Genomic DNA, 18,556 nt, shown 5'->3' with positions numbered 1-18,556 from the left:
TGCTGCTAAAAGAACAAAATGTAGTTTCACAGCTTCGTCGGGTTGTTTCAATGGGTTATGGCATTGTTTGACTAACGGTTGGTGGTATAAGCTCAAGAGACCTTCTTCTTCGTATGGTGTATTTCCCAAGTTGCACAGAAAATGCTTTGGACTCTTATTATATTTTACATTTTACATGTGTATTATTGAATCGCTATTTATATGGTGGTTTGGTAGGAAGTCTTTGCAGTTGAAAGGTTTTGTCTTTGCATATAAGACACTTTGGGTTGCAAGGCATTTGAATGAATACAAAGTGATGCGTGTGTGCTGTGTGAGTGAGTGGTTTTGCTAAGGTTCTATTTTGGGTTTGTGGTTTTGGAGTTAGAAAAATATTGGTTTTGTTGAAGTGAAGATTTGATTTTGCAAGTGGTGGTTTGTTAGTGTGTGAATTTTGGTATGATTGTTCTTCTCCCTCCCCTTTGGCATATCATTATCATTGCAAATGGTATTGATATGATTGGTTCTTTTTTTTTTTTCATTTGTTTTGCCCTTTCGAGGGATTGCATTGTTCCTTTGGCCCTTTAAGGGATTGCAGTAGTTAGTTTGGTCCCGTAGAGGGATTGCATTCGGCCCCGCTGAGGGATTGCATTAGTTTGTTTGGCCCCGTAGAGGGATTGCATTTGACCCCTTTGAGGGATTGCAGTAGTTCGTTTGGCACTGTTGATGAGGGATTGTAGTAGTTTGTTTTGCCTTCCAATGTCACGATTGAGTATGAAGAATTTGCAAGAGATGAAGATGATGGTGCTTCCACTTCAGATTTGGTGCTTCCGCTTCCAATAGAAGATTGGCAAACTCTCGATGCTTCGAGTTGTCGCATCGTGAGTTTGAGGGGGGATGTTAGATTATATTATGCTTATTGTATTATTTAGATCTAAGGGTAGTTAAGTCTTTAGTCTTTTGTTTATTGCCTATTTATATTTGTTCTGTAGCTTTCAATTGTAACCCTAATATTCACGATGTAATCCTATAGCCGTTTTGGTGTTCTCTCTTCTCCCTCTTATTTCTTTCTTCGTATTAATATTGTTAACAATTATAACTACATGTGATTCTCTATAGATTGATAGTAGTCATATGTATATATACGTGATGAGAAGAACATCTCATGTGTACATTGTTATCACAATCCTAATCCTAATGCTCTCTTGGCTTTGCTAACTTGAGTGTTGGGTACCTTGCAGGTACGCACCTTCCGTGCCTACATAATTATCATTTGAAATTAAGAAAAAGGAGACCTGAAAAGTGAAAAAGAGATGTTGGGATACCTTGCTACCTGAGTGTTGGGGTACCTTGCAACTGGAGTAGTGCACAAGCATGACATGATTAAAGCAAAGGTGTTGATGTTTCACATGATAGTCTTGATTAAAAAAAAATTACAAATAATTACCTATAGCACAGGTAAAATCATGATTCATGGTTATACAAGTTTTTAATATGTTTCACCATAAAATCATCCATGTTTTATTTCTAGATGCTGCAACATTAGCTTTAATATTTTTAGAAACCAAGAGAAAAACTAAAATAAATTTTTTCTTTGTATTACATTATGATTTATGACCTATTCAACTAAAGTACATTTTGAGGACATGACCACTCTTTTATTTCGTGGTTCATTATTCATCTTATTCAGTCATTTTTTACTTAATTTATATGGGCTTGTCAGAATCACCCAGAGTAGAGCTTTGCTGCTAATCTTGGTTTTGCTACAACTTCAAGTGGCTTTTTAGCTAGAAGCATACCACCATTGGACACAGTAAGGTCTAGGCTTGATACATTGGGAGGTGCACTCCAGCTGAAGCCATGGAGCAACCTAGCAAGTGGCATTATAGTCATTGTGGTGCCAAGTGTGACTCCAGGACAACTACGTCTTCCAGTGCTAAATGATATGAACTTCAAATCTGGCTCCACCAAAACAACATCAGACCCATCACTCTTGAGATGCCTTTCTGGTTTGAACTTGTGTGGGTCACTCCACACTTTTGGGTTTCTTCCAAGACCAATTCTACTTAGTAGTACATGACTTCCCTTTGGGATCAAGTAATTTCCAACCTTTGTGTCGTTCATGGAAACATGTGGAACATTGAAAGCCACAATGGGATGAAGTCGAAAAGCTTCTCTTGCACAAGCTTTAACGAAGTTGAGCTTGTGAATGTCTGATTCTTGGACTAGCCTCTCTTTGCCAACCACACTGTCCAATTCTTTTGTGGCTCTTTCGAGAAGTTCAGGCTGATTTATCATTTCAGCTACTGCCCATTCAATTGCATTTGATGGATTGTCCACCATTTCAATCATCAATTCCTACAGGAAATAAATAAATTTATTTAACAAAAATCAATTTTGATGAATCAACCAGAATGAATAGATGAGCTTCACATAAGTAACACGTTGAGCGAAATAGAATTAAAATATTGAAGTGGGATCTGAAAAAAAGTAGTGAAATGGCAAAGTTAAAAGAGTATGCTATTCCTAGTTGGCAACTTAATCTTTCTACTTAAAAAAACATAATCTTTCTCATAATCTTTAAAAAAATAGAAATAAATATTTTTTTCATGATAAATAAAAAACTTTAGGGCTTATTGAGTTTTCAGTTTTAGATTTTTAAATGAAAATTTGAAAATAAAATATATCCAATTAAAGTTTTAATTTTAAAATAATTTTAGCTAATATTGTTTTTAAAACCACAAAAAACATGTAACAACTCTATCTTCATCATATTCTTATTCTTGTAACCCCTCTATCCACCACCACCATATCCAATATCACCGACAACCTCCATCACTACTACCATCTTGTACCCACGCGGCCACGCCTACTAACACCACTTAGCACTCCACCACCCATGACCAACTTCATTGCCACCAATACTCTCTACTGCCGCCACCACCACCTAGCACCAACCACTATCATCTGGTCCGCCGCCGCCACCACAACCACCACCACCACCCCACCACTACAATCACCACCATCGCCATTGCCACAATTGTCACCACCATTTCCGTCACGCTCGACACCCCACTACAACCACCCACACAACCGCCACCGCAGTCACAACCCTTAGGTATCATCCACAGCTTCACCACCACTATCTGCAGCACAACTAGGTAGCACCCACCACCAGTACGACCTGATACTCTCTCTACCACCATCACCATCGCCATCGTCATCACTATCACCACCACCACCACAACCACAACTGTTGTCAGCAATTAACATCCATCACCATCGGGTAATATCCATCACCACCACCACCAGGCTAACACCGTACCATTGTTACTTGGTACATATCCTATGTCACAACCACCTAATTAACACCCTCCTCTAACACCACCAATGACACACTTTACCATAGATAACACTTCCTACCATTGTATACACTATACTTTACCAAGTGGAGGTAATACTGGTAAAAGATTTTTTACAACGATGATGACTTTAATTGGGTAGTCTACTTTGTGGCACCAAATCTAGTGTTAGTTACTTAATCACCGCTAGTCCCTTTAGTGGCGGTTGTAACCTCGCCCGGCTACTAAATGAACGAAATGACCGCCACTAGCCATCCGCTTTCTTGTAGCGCACATTTTTTCTCACATTGTTAATTTATAATGCAAACTTATTAACATTAAACCCTAAAACCCTAGCTAGGACCATTCTTATTTCAGTAAGACCTGATTATATTTTAGGTAATGATAACAAAAAGGTTACAAAAAACTCATATATAGTTAGTAAAAAATGACATGTGACAAATAATGAGAAAAAATGGGTAAAAGTGCTCATCATGCATGCATGTAGGAGAGAATGAAAGGAAATTAAGAAGAAAAGTATTACTGTTATTTGTGCCTTGATTTCCTTCATTGTCAACAATGGATTATTGTTCACATCTTTGAGCGAGATCATCACATCCAGCAAGTCCTCTTCAACAGTCTTCAATCCATCATTCCACTCTTTGATTCTTTCATGAATGATAGGATCATGATACTTCTCCATGACTCTCTTGGCATTCTCTAACTTTCTCTTATGGCCATCCAAATCAAATCCTCCCAACCATGGGAAATAATCAGAAACAGAAAAAGCATAAATGTACTTGAGTAATACAAAAGCAGCATGTACATGCTCTTCTTCCTCAAACCCAGGCCCTCCATCCTCCATCACCTTTCCAAAGTACCTTGTGTTAAAAATCAATTTCCTGAACACATTAGCACAATAATGTGTAGCAGCAGTCCTAACATTCACAACGCCATGATTGTCATGGTTCACATCTTTGCAACATTTGTTGTAGATGTAGAACATGAGGTTATCAGCTTCTTCATTCCTTTTCCCTTGAAGCCATTGATGCTTGAGAGGGGAAAGCAAATTTGTGACCATTATTTTCTTCATTTTCTTCCACTGTTCACCAAAGGGTGTAAGAGCTGTTGTGAGATAACCACTAGTGACAATATCAGTGGCCATGCTTCTTGGTCTTGATAGAAAAGCAGCATCATGTTTTTTCAAGAATTCACGGGCAATGGTGGGGCAAGTCACGGGGATAACATGGACATTACCCAAACGGATACATGCGATTCCAGTGTTCATTTCTTCCATCAGATTGTGTATCCACCGAGATGCAGGCTTGTTTGCAAGCATCTCAGGAAGATTACCAGCAATAGGCCATGGTTTGGGACCTGGAGGTAGTGTGGAATTTTTGGACTTTTCAATTAAGTGAGATCTTATGACTTTGATAATCGTAAAGGGAATAACAATAGCAAGCAAAGAAGCCCAAAAGAGGTAAAGGTATGACAAGAGAAAAGAAGGTTCATAAGCCATATCTTGGAAAAGGATTTTTAAATAAAAATGATGATCTGGGTTCAAAGATTGATGAATATAGGAAGTGGTGGAGAGCTTGTCTCCTTTGAGAAGTTGCGAGGCTATTTATACTAGTTTCAATCTCTTCACCTCTCGTACTTTCTTTATACTTATTGGCCAAATTAAATGAAGAAGATTTATCATTGACTATTATAGTAAAAGAAATTAATCCGAAGTAGGGCACTTATATTTTAAAAGGTAAGGAGTTCATGGAAAATGAAAAATCAATCCAATTTTTTTCTCTCTGTTTCTCTTCATATCGCATGACACACACAAGATGTATCTTATGAGAATGTTGATTTTATGTAAAAAAGTGAGAATAAATTACGACCGTTAGATTTAATTATTATTGGTCAAGATTAAAAATATTAAATAGTCATGTGATAGTCACGTGACCACCTAAAAAGTCATATATTTTAAGAAAATCACATGAATTCATGTTTTAATCTTGACCATTCAAGTTAGATCTAACGGTCACGATTTATTCTCACACATAAAAACATCATTCTCATACATATGTATGTATGAGAATGAAGTTTATATATCACAACTATCACTTATCTCTCATCTATTTTGTTCTTCTAAGAATGAAACTTGGTTCTCATTGCCTCCGGTGGTGGCGTGTTGCCTTGCTTGACTTTGCTTAGTGCACCTGCAGAAGAAAAGAGAGAAACTCAGGTAGCGTTTGTTGACGAAACGAAACAAGACATAACAGAACATGACAGATCAAGATGAAACAGGTCATTTGGTTTTTGTACATGTTTGTTCACTTATTCTACTTTTGTTCTGATTGTAGTCTGATTGCGTTGGGAGGTCTTTGGTCTAGCCTTGGTATTATGAATCTTTTGGTTGGGTCTTTTGCTGAGTACTCTTTTTCCCCTCAAGGGTTTTCCCACTGGGTTTTTCCTTGAGGGGTTTTAATGAGGCTCTTCATTAGCTTTCTGGTTACCAAATATGTTAAGATAGGCTTTGACTTGTAGTTGAGTCAATGTGGGTTGTTTCTAATCTTGTATTGTTCGTTTCTTTTTATCCACATGAGAGGATTGTTCTCATGGCTTTTCCTATTAATATAATCCTTTAGTTCTCAAAAAAAAAGAATATATAGAATCATAATTTTAATTACCTATATAACCTTGCACGCTTGATGTTTAATTGAGGATAAAAAAATTGAATATTATACATAGAGCCTGTTTGTTATTGTTTATTTCATGAAATAATCATTTTTTAAAATAATTACTTATATATTATTTAAGCTGTTTGAATATGTTTTTTTTAAAGAAATCTAATTATTTCTTTAAGTTGTTTAGAGTTCTTTGTTTTAGATTAAAAAATAATAATTTGTCGAGGTTTTGAGAAAAACATAAGCATGATTTGTGTTTGCCTACTCTAATTAAAATCACTTTCTTTATATCTCTCATCCATCATAATAGATTTTCATGATAAGCTAAAATAGCTTTTTCAAATTATTGTTTTCAACTTTTTTTAAAACCTGAGACAAATATATAATATTTTTTGATTAAAAATTTGATTTTTTTAAAAAGTAATTTTTTTTTCTCTAAAATGAGTTGATTCAAACGCACTATAATTGACTCGTTTGTCATTTCTTAAAAGAGTGATTTTATTTTTGAAAAATTAATTAATTTTATATTAAGTGATTTTTTTAAAAGAATAAATTCATTTATCTTTGTCTATAAATATAATAAGTAATTTTCACTTTAAAAAGTGATTATAAATTGTTTGGATACAAATGATTTCAAATATAAATTAGGGGTATTTTTTACCGTGCAAAAGTTTTAAGAGTGTGTTCCATCTGTTCCTTTCTGTTCGACCATTTTCTAGAGAAACAAAGTGTCTCATTTCTGGGGCTTTATATCATGTTTCATTCCATCTTAAAAATATGATAAACACGTAACTCAAATGTCTTGTTCGTTCCCTTTCCACCTGTCTACCAAAAGCTTCCTTAAAATCTTAAAAATATTTTTTTTTGTACATTCATCGGAAACATAAATTGCATCCTCCAGATACCCCACCCAATCCACATATCTTCTATCTTACCACTTGAACTATAAATGACTACATTTATATTTATAGGCTCATAGAACAAATGCTCCAGGAAGTGATTGCCCCACTTGATTTCCGAAGTTTGAAATAATTTGAACTCTAACTATAATACAAGTTCGTTAATTATAGCCCCCACACACATTTAAAATGTATGCCCCATGACTTTCTATTCCTGGATTCTTTTTCATCTAGGACTATTATACATGTGATTTGTGTTTTTCAACTTATGTTTTAAATTGCTTTTCTTCCTAGATATGACAGTAAGATGTCCTACACGCTTTTCTTCCTAGATATGACAGTAAGTTGTCCTACACGTGTGTAGGACAATAGTTGCTTCTTTCCTGTTTTTTTCCCTAACAATATACCACTTCGTCCCCATTTATAAGTCACTTTTACCTAATTTTCTAGGATTAAGAAAAGAAGTTGTTCGTAATAAATTTGTAAAAAAAAATTATTGAGTTTTTTAGATTACCCATCAACTTCCCTCTTGCTTATCCAAAAAAAAATCAATTTCTCTCTCTAAATTAACTTCTTTTCAAAATTACATTATCTCTTTCATATTAAATATGAGGGTAAGTTTGGAAAAAAGTATTAAATACTTCATTGATATTGTAAAGTGACTTATATTTTGAGATTACAAAAATGACTTATATATGAAGACGGAGGGAGTAATGTTATTTTTTGCCTAAGAGTCAAGTGGGTTGAAATTATATTGTCCGTTTTTAATTATAAAACTCTTTAGAAGTATTTTAAAATTTCTTTATATAAGATATTTTATTAAACATTAGTAAAATTTATTACACATCTATACCCTTTGAATTTTTGTAATTTTAAAATCTTGATTACCACTCGTAATTAATTCACTTACACACATATATTAAGAATGGAGGATAGTTAATTATCAACTATCAAGATTTTCTAAATAAGGATAGTTGTCTCATTGAGACCCTATAATTAAGAATGGAGAGAGTATTTTTTTTTAATAATTGAGCATGTATTTGTTTGAAATAATTATTTTTTTATGGATGAATTAATTTTTTCAGAAGTTTGATATATTCTATTCTATATTTTTAAAGAAATGTGATATTCTAAGATTATAAAACTAAATAAATTTTTAAAATTTTTAACTCCTCCATTGGAAAAAGTTCTTAAAAGAGAGAAACACAATTAATAATTAATAATGTTAAGAATGAAAAAATTTATACAATTATTTCTAAAACTTTGAGTGTATTTTGGTGCTTTTTTGTGTGTGTGCTTTGAGTGCATAAGATCATTAACTTTTATAATTTTCTAGTTTGTCATCAGTAAAACTAATATTGAGAGTTGAGATTGCTTTCCCTAACAAATACCTCCTCTAATAATGAATTAAGAAAACTTATAATACTCAATTAAATCACAGTTCTGTAAATTAATCATCCCTACTAAGGTTGGATAACTCACTAAGATTATGCTCTAATCGAACAAATCAAAACATACATTAAGAAAGGTGAAATAACTCAATCGATGATAAAGCAAAAAACGGAATTAAAACTGAACGATCAATCTGAATAGAAATTTTTTCTATGCATAATAATAGGAAAATACCAAATCTTTATAAAAAAGTATAGCAACTGGACTGGGAGAAGCCTTCGCGATTACTGGGTCGCGCCTAGGAAGTGAAATGGTCCATAATGACGCCATAAGGAGCTAGGGGTGTGGAGTCCTTCCTCGGCGAGCAAAATAGCCCATTTAGCATAACAGATGATGGGTGTGGGTGACCTATGGGCGAGCTACGCAGCGAAGGTCCCTTGGTCTTGACCAAAATAGACACTTACATGATTCTAGCTAGCTAGGGGATTCAGATATGGGGTGAGTAAGGCCTATGTAAGGGCTCTTAGCCCGAGAGATTTAAGGATCAATAGTCCGTTAGAGAGCTAGGTTAGGGGTTTTGACTAACCACTATAAAAGGATAAGTCTTATATGTCTAGTAGTAGAGATCTTACTTATTGTATTCTAAAGCGGCTAGGTGATTACAAAGTCGTACTTTTGTTAGGATTTAGGATCGATCTACGTCGTTCCCATTGTTATCTAAAGATGAACAAGAACCATCCTTTTACATAAGAGAATATAACCATAATGATCAATCCATTCTGCATTTCTCTTTCTTCTCCGCACCAAGAGGGAAGAATCCTCTCTAGGAGGTGTAACTCTACTAGTCCACTCTCTATCTGTTGAGATTTGGCTCATTATATTTTGGGCTAAAATCTATAGTTTATTAGGATTTGATTTAATGTGGATTATAAAAGGTTTTAAGGGACTGTTATAGGATTTATTAGAATTTTATTGTAAAATAGAGATCAATAGAATCCACTATAAATAGGATAACAATGTAACCCTAAAAGTTGTACTGGGTACCACATGCTTCATGCCACAACTAATACAAAGGAGATATAGCTACTCCTTAGCCGCAGAGGTAGGCAATTTGGCCGAATTGCGTGAACAAAGACGTTGTGTGCTTTATCTGTGATTTCTCACTCTACTACTCCGTGCAATCGATGTGCTTGAATCCCCTACAATTGGTCAGAGCCGATGGTTCGTGGGACCATGGTAACGGCTGGACAACTTCCGCAGAGGGGCCGATGGTTAGTAACCATGGTAACGGTCGGGTAACTTCTGCGGAGGGGCCGATGGTTAGTAACCATAGAAAGGTTGGATATTTTCCGCTGCGAAGGGAGGTCAACAAGGATTGCAAAATTCGTTGTGAGAGGAGAAACCGACGGATCTGAAAGACATAAAACGAGGTGGAGATTTGTCTACTTTCAAGAGGCGATGGCCACGCCAGGGAAGGAGAAGTGGATGGATGCCAAGGTGGAGAAGTGAAGCAACAGGGTTTTGAGAAAGGTGGAGTTCAATCCCAGAAATCAAAATCAGGAACCTAAAGCAGCAGATCTTCATAGGGGAGTTCGAAATTCGCCAAGGTGGAGATTGTTGAGATTTGACTCATTAAATTTTGGGCTAAAATCTTTAGTTTACTAGGATTTGATTTAATGTGCATTATAAAAGGTTTTAAGGGATTGTTATAGGATTTATTAGGATTTTATTGTAAAATAGAGATCAATAGAATCCACTATAAATAGGATAACAATGTAACCCTAAAAATTGTACTTGGTACCACATGCTTCATGCCACAAGTAATACAAATGAGCTATAACTACTCTATAGCCGCAGAGGTAGGCAATTTGGCCGAACTGCATGACCAAAGATGTTGTGTGCTTTATCTGTGATTTCTCGCTCTACTACTCCGTGCAATCGAGGTGCTTGAATCCCCTACAAGTGGTATCAGAGCTGATTGTTCGGGGGGCCATGGTAACTGCTGGTCAACTTCCGTAGAGGGGCCAATGGTTAGTAACCATGGTAACGGCCGGTTAACTTCTGCGGAGGGGCCGATGGTTAGTAACCATAGAAAGGTTGGATATCTTCCGCTGCGAAGGGAGGTCAACAAGGATTGAAAAAGTCGTTGTGAGAGGAGAAACCGACAGATCTGAAAGACACAAAACAAGGTGGAGATTTGTCTACTTTCAAGAGGCGATGACCACGCCAGGGAAGGAAAAGTGGATGGATGCCAAGGTGGAGAAGTGAAGCAACAGGGTGTTGAGCAAGGTGGAGTTTAATCCCAGAAATCAGAATCAGGAAACTAAAGCAGCGGATCTTCATAGGGGAGTTCGGAATTCGCCAAAGTGGAGATTGTTGAGATTTAACTCATTATATTTTGGGTTAAAATCTTTAGTTTACTGGAATTTGATTTAATCTGGATTGTAAAAGGTTTTAAGGGATTGTTATAGGATTTATTAGGATTTTATTGTAAAATAGAGATCAATAGAATCCACTATAAATAGAATAACAATGTAACCCTAAAAGTTGTACTTGGTACCACATGCTTCATGTCACAAGTAATACAAAGGAGTTATAGCTACTCTATAGCCGCAGAGGTAGGCAATTTGGCCGAACTGCGTGACCAAAGATGTTGTGTGCTTTATCTGTGATTTCTCGCTCTACTACTTCGTGCAATCGAGGTGCTTGAATACCCTACAAGTGGTATCAGAGCCGATGGTTCGTGGGACCATGGTAACGACTGGACAACTTCCGCAGAGGGGCTGATGGTTAGTAACCATGGTAACGGTCGGGTAACTTCTGCGGAGGGGATGATGGTTAGTAACCATAGAAAGGTTGGATATCTTCCGCTGCGAAGGGAGGTCAAAAATCGACCCAAAACCCTAAAAATCGGTCCGACTCTCAAAAATCGGCCGAAAACTCAAAAGTCGGCTCAAAACCCTAAAATTCTGCCGGTTACCCTAAAAATCGGCTGAAAACGTGAAAGTCGACCCCAAACTCAAAAATCGACCCAAAATCCTAAAATCAGTTGAAAACTCGAAATTCGGCTGAAAACTCAAAATCGGTCCAAAACTCTAAAAATCGGCCGAAAACTCGAACGGTCGGGTTTTAGGTTTTTCGGTCAATTTTGAGTGTCGGGCCGATTTTTAGGGTTTTGTGCCGACTTTTGAGTTTTCGGCCGATTTTTGAGAGTCGGGTCGATTTTTAGTGTTATTGGTTGAATTTTGAGTTATAAGCCGACTTTCACGTTTTCGGCCTATTTTTAGGGTTTTCTAGTCATTTTAGGGTTTGGGGCCGCTTTTTAGGGTTTTGAGTCGATTTTTGAGTTTCAGTCGATTTTTTAGAGTCAGACCAATTTTTAGGTTTTTCTGCCGATTTTTGGGATTTCGGAAGACTTTCAGGTTTTCGGCCGATATTAAGATATAAAAATTTAAATAAAGGAAATTCAATTATATTACCCAAACAAAGAATTTTACAATTGAGTGAATTTCACCATTTTCTCCAAACAATAAAATTTAAAGTTCAAGGGAATTCAATTGATTCAATTGAATTCCCTAGCATTTAAAATTCTTTGAATTTCTACAATCCTTCATCCAAACACAACCTTCCTGTTTCTTGCCATTTCTATTCTAAGGTACAGCACAAAATTAAGAGATGATTCAAAAATAAGCAAAATGATTTTTTTTTATGGAATAAGCAAAATGATTTAGAATTATTTTAGGATATACATGTTGGACCAACAAGGTAGATGAGTCAATTTAGATAAACTTGCATGGTGCGCCGTCATAGAAAGTCATTAATTTAGAAATGAAATACTACAATACTAGTAAGAGTTTATCTATCATAATAATCTCTTTTGGTTTAAGAAATAAATGAAAAATGCAGAGCTGCGCGTGCCATAGTCTCGTGTAAATCACTAAATGATCATAAAAATCTTACAAACACTTTTTGGGTTACATGCATCGAAATTCTTACAACCACTTGATAAAAAGTAAATGAACAGGTGTGTTTAACGTTGGAAAACATAATAAACGTTTAATGCATCTTTATTTGGTAATTAAAAAGATTATTTCAGCAAGTTGACACAAAACAAGTGCAAGTTCCGCCGTGTTTAAACTGATTTAATGATTAAGCAGAAACAATAGGGTCAAAGGTCTCGTGTAAATCACTAAATGATCATAAAAATCTTACAAACACTTTTTGGGTTACATGCATCGAAATTCTTACAACCACTTGATAAAAAGTAAATGAACAGGTGTGTTTAACGTTGGAAAACATAATAAACGTTTAATGCATCTTTATTTGGTAATTAAAAAGATTATTTCAGCAAGTTGACACAAAACAAGTGCAAGTTCCGCCGTGTTTAAACTGATTTAATGATTAAGCAGAAACAATAGGGTCAAAGGTCGTTACATTAAATTGGACCAAGAAAACAAGTTGTGTAGAGATTTCCTCAATCCTAACAATATCACTGAAAAGTAAAAGAAACTTCAGCTAATACCAAATCTATGAACAAATAATAATATACCTCAACACTTAGTTGATGTATGATACAAGACGTGACGTGAACCAATAACATTTAAGTGAGTATTTCTTCTTTTAACCATATATGTTTTTAAATGAATAAAAAATTCAAATACACTGTCAGATGTCGGTTTCCTATTGGTACACGTCAAATCGCGTCAGTCATGAACCATACAATGAGGGTATGGTAGAATTCACCAATAATAAATCAACAAAAATAAGTCATGGCAATCGCTAACAATAGAAGTTAAGGAAGAGCATATTTCCTGAAGGTTCTTTTCTAGGCTTCAAAGAGGAGCATACAATTTGTCTCAAAACAGACCAAACGAAAACAAAGATCAGAAGTCAGGGAAAGAGCCCAACGAAAGCATATAGCCTTTGCAAGAACATGAGATAAGACTACTTCGAAAGAAGTTGAGGTAGCCGCAACGATGACATCACCATTAGAATGAATCAAATGCCAAAACAGAAGATCAAAATTAATCTTCACCACGACCGGATCGATAAGGTTGCACCCAAATAGAAGGATGTTCCCTGGATATTGTCCTAACTTGTGGGGTATGCAGCCACCAAAGATGGATGCAAAACACTAGCTCGGTGCATTAAGGAATCCAGGTAGCAGCAGGTTGGTGGCAGAGTAACATGATATTTCAGTCCTCAAATGGAATAAAACAATGACATAAGAGTAACTGCACTACCAACGTCAGACAAGGTCATGACGAAATCACACATAAAATTTTTCATATACAAGTAATACAATCCAATATAATACCTAGACATCAAGCAAACAAAAGGTCGAACTATAAAAAAAGACATTGCATAATCGCATGGTGTGTGGTCTTAAGAGCGGAAAGGCCCTCAGACATACCGAATGCATTTCAATGCCACGACCAATCATATTAGATCGCTCTGATGAGAGAAGATTTCAAACAAAGCATGCCAAGTCGTCTTCTTGCATCCAAGTAAAGAACACGCTTTACACAATATTTTGCAGCAACACGCATGTAAATGGCAATCCCAAGGACGACACCAAGAATGCGACCAAAAAAAGAAGGACCCATTAATCCTGCCCATTTGGGGTATGATGTTAGAAGAAAATATCCTCTTGATTATGTAAAGATAAAGAAATAGTCAGTACTCTATGAGTCGTAGGAGGCTAAAATAAAACTCCACTAACTCTCGGTTCCAACCAAAAGAAGAAGGACCCATTAATCTAAAGCCCGAGTAATATTCAGCTCTTGAGTGACATCCTCACGATAAACTAAGGAAGTTCCTTGGGGAAACAAATTACGTGATCTTCCCAGACTTTAACACATTGCTAATTCCCAATACGTTAGGAACCACCTTCTCTCATGACATGATCAGCCTTATAAATACTACTTCCTCCATAGTTAGGCCGGTAGCCATTCTTTGCCCCATTTTGCCACATGGAAAATAACGATTTATAAATTCGGCTATGAAATGACTGTAGTTGAGAGTACATCTACCACCAGTTTTTTGCCACCAATGTCGTATTAAAAGTAGGGTGTCAGCGAGTACGTCCGGTCTGCAAACCTGATCAAACCTAACCAAACCAAACACATTATAGTTTTTGGATTGAGTCATTAGTTTGATTCATATTTTTTCACTGAATTTGATCGTCATCGGTTCGGGTATACATTTTAGAATTGAATATCCAATGAATCTGAATCATCCCAATATTGGAAAATATTTTTTTCTTACCATTCAACCCAAAAAGTTCCCGCCTATTACTACATAATTTACATTTACTGATTTATGTTTTACACCATAACACATTTACAGATTTACTTTTACCATGTAGCCATCATTTCCTCACCTCAGCGCATGACCTGGGTCCCCGACCTGCCTCCCAAACCCTTCTCTACTAGCCCGACCCGAGATCCAACACCTCGCGTTTCTCTGTCTATGAAACAATGTTTTGACCGTGAATACCATAAACCAGTTCAATCACAATTCACAAATCACAGCGACCTATAGCTCCACGGACAGCCGTTCACAAAGCTTCAACCAGTGCCCAACAATGACAACCTTCAAACCCTAATCTTCAAATCCTCATTTGAAATTGATTACTTATTAACGGTGGTAACTTTTTAACATAAAGACCCAACAACAACATTTTATTATTTTATTAAGTCCCTATGCTTTTTACTATTGCACCAGAAAATCACTTTTTACTTTTATCTTAGTGTGTATTATGACCCGTTTTATTTTTTCTGGGAAAAAAGGATACTCGTCGTAGTCGTAGTGCACGCTCACGAATGAATGATGGAGTGGCTTAGACGCAGTCTTTCGAGGAGTCCCAGAAATGGCGAAACCTCAAAAACCCAAACACAATCCAACACCAAAGAACAAGATCAACAACAACAACACATGTTTGGAATCACTGAGGAACTCATCAACCTTGTGAAGTCCTTCACCATTGACACCTTTAAGAATTTCCCTCTCCAAGGTTTCTTGAATTTCCATTTTTTTAATTTGGTGTTTTGTTTTCCTTAATGGGTTTTGCTGCTTTGAATTGTTACAGTGAAAAAGAAAAAAATTTAGGAGATGTTATAATGTCTTAGATCCACATAACTGATTGCAGATGCTAGGATTTGACATTGGTTGTTTTTGTTGTTGTATAATTTTAATTTGGTTGTTTTAACATTTTTGAGGTGCAGATGAAGATCAAGCTACTTATGGTGAAGAAGCTCAGTCTACTACTTCAACCAAAGTTCGAAAGGATCTCTCCCAGTGGCAAGAGAGACATGCAGTCCTTGTACTCTCAAGTGTGAAGGTTTGATTTCCATTGTTCCTTAGGATGCTAAGGTTTCTTGCTGTTTTACTTGCTTGTGTAGCCTATCTAATATATAGTAAAATTATGATAGGTAACCGCGTCTCTTCGTGTTAGTTAGATGCTTGTTAGATTACTTAGAGGGTTAGCCTATAAATAAGAGGTTTAATGAGAGTGATTAGTATCATTTGGGACCATTGTGTAATATTGGGAATCAGGGAGAGTCCAGGTTCTCTCGAACAACTTGGGTTACCTTCAATAATATCACAGTTTCTATTCTATCTTCTCAATTTTCTGGTTTTTATCAAATTAGCTGTCCTCATTTATAGAAATTGAGGACTTCACCAGTTTACCTTTTTCATTCAAGACGTTGCAATGACACTGACATGCCCACCCTGTTGAACTTGCTCAGTACTATTAGTCTTAGTCTGTTGGATACGGGCTTATTGGAGCTTATTGAATCTTCTAAGCTCCAGTAAAAGCTCTTTGGTTTGCTTCCAAATGGGTCCTGAAACTTTACTTTTTTTAAGTAATTTTTGTATATTGTCTCTGTTGGATTTCAATGATGATAATGGCGTTAGATTCTAAAGGGGTATGTTTTCCCAGTTCAGTTAATGATAACAAATGGTTGCCATTAGTGTGCAGCTAACAGTGGTTAAATAATTTTATTTGCCATAAGGGAACAACTCTCAAGATTTTGCCAAAGATTTCAAAAACTCGTATTGTATAAGAAAGAAGCACAATATGCAAGAGACAGTGAGATGCGAAGAATAATGCATTTGTCAAAAAATTTCTTCAGGTCTGCTTCTGAGTTCTTCATGCCCAAAGTTACTCTTATATCATAATACATAACTGTGAGGATAACAAGATAAGATAAATGGGGATATAGACTCGAGTTCGTAACTTCACATACAATTTCTAACATCAACTTCCCTAACATAACCCAGAAGATGACGCAGCATATACAGCAATTTTGTGCCCAGAGATAGACTAGTGTGTGGTTTCTTATTCTTGTTTCTGTGATCCTATTATTTCTTCCTTTTGTGTCTGTTTTTCTTCTGTTATAGAAACTATTTTAGCCAGCAACGACACATAAATTGGCTCTCTTAGGCTTGATATGATTCTAGAGGTATAGAATGGCATGAGGTATAAACGGTATCAATAGGGACTTAGATGGTTTATTCATGATCCCCAATTATGCAGCCATCTGTGATTCTGTTTCTTGCTTTATCTTGACGTTCTTAAGTCACTAAAGTAAGTCATTATAACCGTTGATTGTGAAATGAAGAATTGAGATTATGATCATATACTTGCACATGTATAACTGATACTGATAGGGACTCATAGTTAGTTCGCAGATTAATTAGTTAGTTTGAAAAGCTAGTTAAAGGGAGTATTATTATATGTTGAGAGTGGTTGTGGGAGTTTCAGGGAGAGTGCTACTGGTTCTCTCAAACAACCAATAACCATTGTAGTTCATTCCTGTTATTGAATAACAATCCGTTTTATACTTGTTTCTATCAATAACAAAGTACAGTGTTCTTTAAATTTCAACCGGTGGTCTAAAGTGTCTCAAACATTGAGACACTTTAGAGGAGTCAAATCCTAAATTTAATAGCTGTCACTATTTCTTGTTGATCTGTATCAGTATTCTTAAGGAAAAAATGAGACCTAGAGTCATTATTGCCATACATTGTATGCTTATGATATACTTCTGTCAGTTATTGGACAAGTTTTCTGATAGGACATATTTCTCTGTTTATATCCTTTTGGAAACCTGTCTGGCTCAAATAGTTTCTTTTGTGTGTGCTAGCCTATTTGCATGTGCATTTAATCTATCTTTCTAGTAACACTGATTTGACTTTATTCTAAACACTACTAAAGTAGTAATACTTTCAATCTTATATTGGGGTGGGAAAAGGAAAAATAAACGCTTGACATAGTGCCACAAATAATTATAGTTTTGTTATATTCCAGGAACTATCTCAACTGAGATTTGTACTGTGTCCACGCCATTTGAAGGAAAATGAGTTCTGGAGAATATACTTTATACTCACCAGAAGCCATATTGCCGAGTAAGTTCTGCAAATTCTTGCTGTATGAGTATGACTACAAATGATTAGAACTGAAGTTCGCTTTGAAAGTTTTGCTCCGTTTCTGTAAATGAGTATGACTACAAATTCTTGCTGTATATCATGACATGTTCTGATGAAATTGACTTCCCTTCATTGCTAATCAGATATGAGCTACGCGCCATCCAACAGGAGAAACTGAAACGGATGGCAACGGAGGATGAAAAATCTTCAAATAACAGCCTGTACGAAATTGAAATGGCAGAAGCAAAGCATGGGAGCATAATTGAGCCGCTACCACCTTCGTAGAATGAAAGAATTTACATTCTTTGGTAGCTTGCATAGAACAGGTATTAATCTCAAGTCTGAAAATGTATTAATAACAAAACTATTAATTTGTTTTGTGCAAGGACTATATTAACATTTCAAGTCTGAAAATGAATTCCTTTAGCTGATATTGTCATCTTATTCTGAAGTTAATCTCAAGTGTGTCAATATGTACCTATTGACATTGTTCTTAACATTTTTTGCAGACAGACATAGTTGTGGATCTTTACATGATGATGGCTCTTGGGTATAGAGGCTAGCTATTTTTTATGTTGAGAAGTTTGAGGTGCCAGACATCAAATCCAGATGTCTGGCACGACTGTAACACCGTGGCACATAGCTCAGTTTGCCTTATTTTGTATGACACGATTCATTTATATAATTGGCACAAATGTTAAATTGACTAATTAGTTTTGTTTATCATATTTGTCCCTTATCATCATTCTTAAATGGTATATATGTTAGGGTGTTACATTAACATGACCAAAGAAGTTCATATATAGGGTAGGGACATTCTCACCCCTAAGATAGC

General features: G+C 35.9%; 2 protein-coding genes across 2 annotated transcripts; one reads left to right on the top strand and one right to left on the bottom strand.

Annotated features, from left to right (window-relative positions):
• Positions 1-1,669: 1,669 nt before the first annotated feature.
• On the bottom strand, positions 1,670-4,870 carry LOC130748888 (isoleucine N-monooxygenase 2-like). The gene is made up of 2 exons (XM_057602142.1): positions 3,862-4,870; positions 1,670-2,334 (listed from the first exon to the last, which is right to left on the bottom strand). The coding sequence occupies exons 1-2, from the start codon at positions 4,834-4,836 to the stop codon at positions 1,702-1,704; spliced, it is 1,608 nt and encodes a 535-aa protein (XP_057458125.1). The 5' UTR covers positions 4,837-4,870; the 3' UTR covers positions 1,670-1,701.
• Positions 4,871-15,076: 10,206 nt separating this feature from the next.
• LOC130749789 (uncharacterized) lies at positions 15,077-18,466 on the top strand. Its single transcript, XM_057603159.1, has 5 exons — positions 15,077-15,301; positions 15,513-15,628; positions 17,603-17,700; positions 17,865-18,047; positions 18,231-18,466. The coding sequence occupies exons 1-4, from the start codon at positions 15,115-15,117 to the stop codon at positions 18,004-18,006; spliced, it is 543 nt and encodes a 180-aa protein (XP_057459142.1). The 5' UTR covers positions 15,077-15,114; the 3' UTR covers positions 18,007-18,047; positions 18,231-18,466.
• The last annotated feature ends 90 nt before the right edge of the window (positions 18,467-18,556 follow it).

This window comes from Lotus japonicus, chromosome 3 (genome assembly GCF_012489685.1).
Source record: "Lotus japonicus ecotype B-129 chromosome 3, LjGifu_v1.2".
Classification (NCBI taxonomy): domain Eukaryota; kingdom Viridiplantae; phylum Streptophyta; class Magnoliopsida; order Fabales; family Fabaceae; genus Lotus; species Lotus japonicus.
The sequence above is the reverse complement of the archived record's forward strand: the minus strand, read 5'-3'. Positions and strand labels throughout refer to the sequence as shown.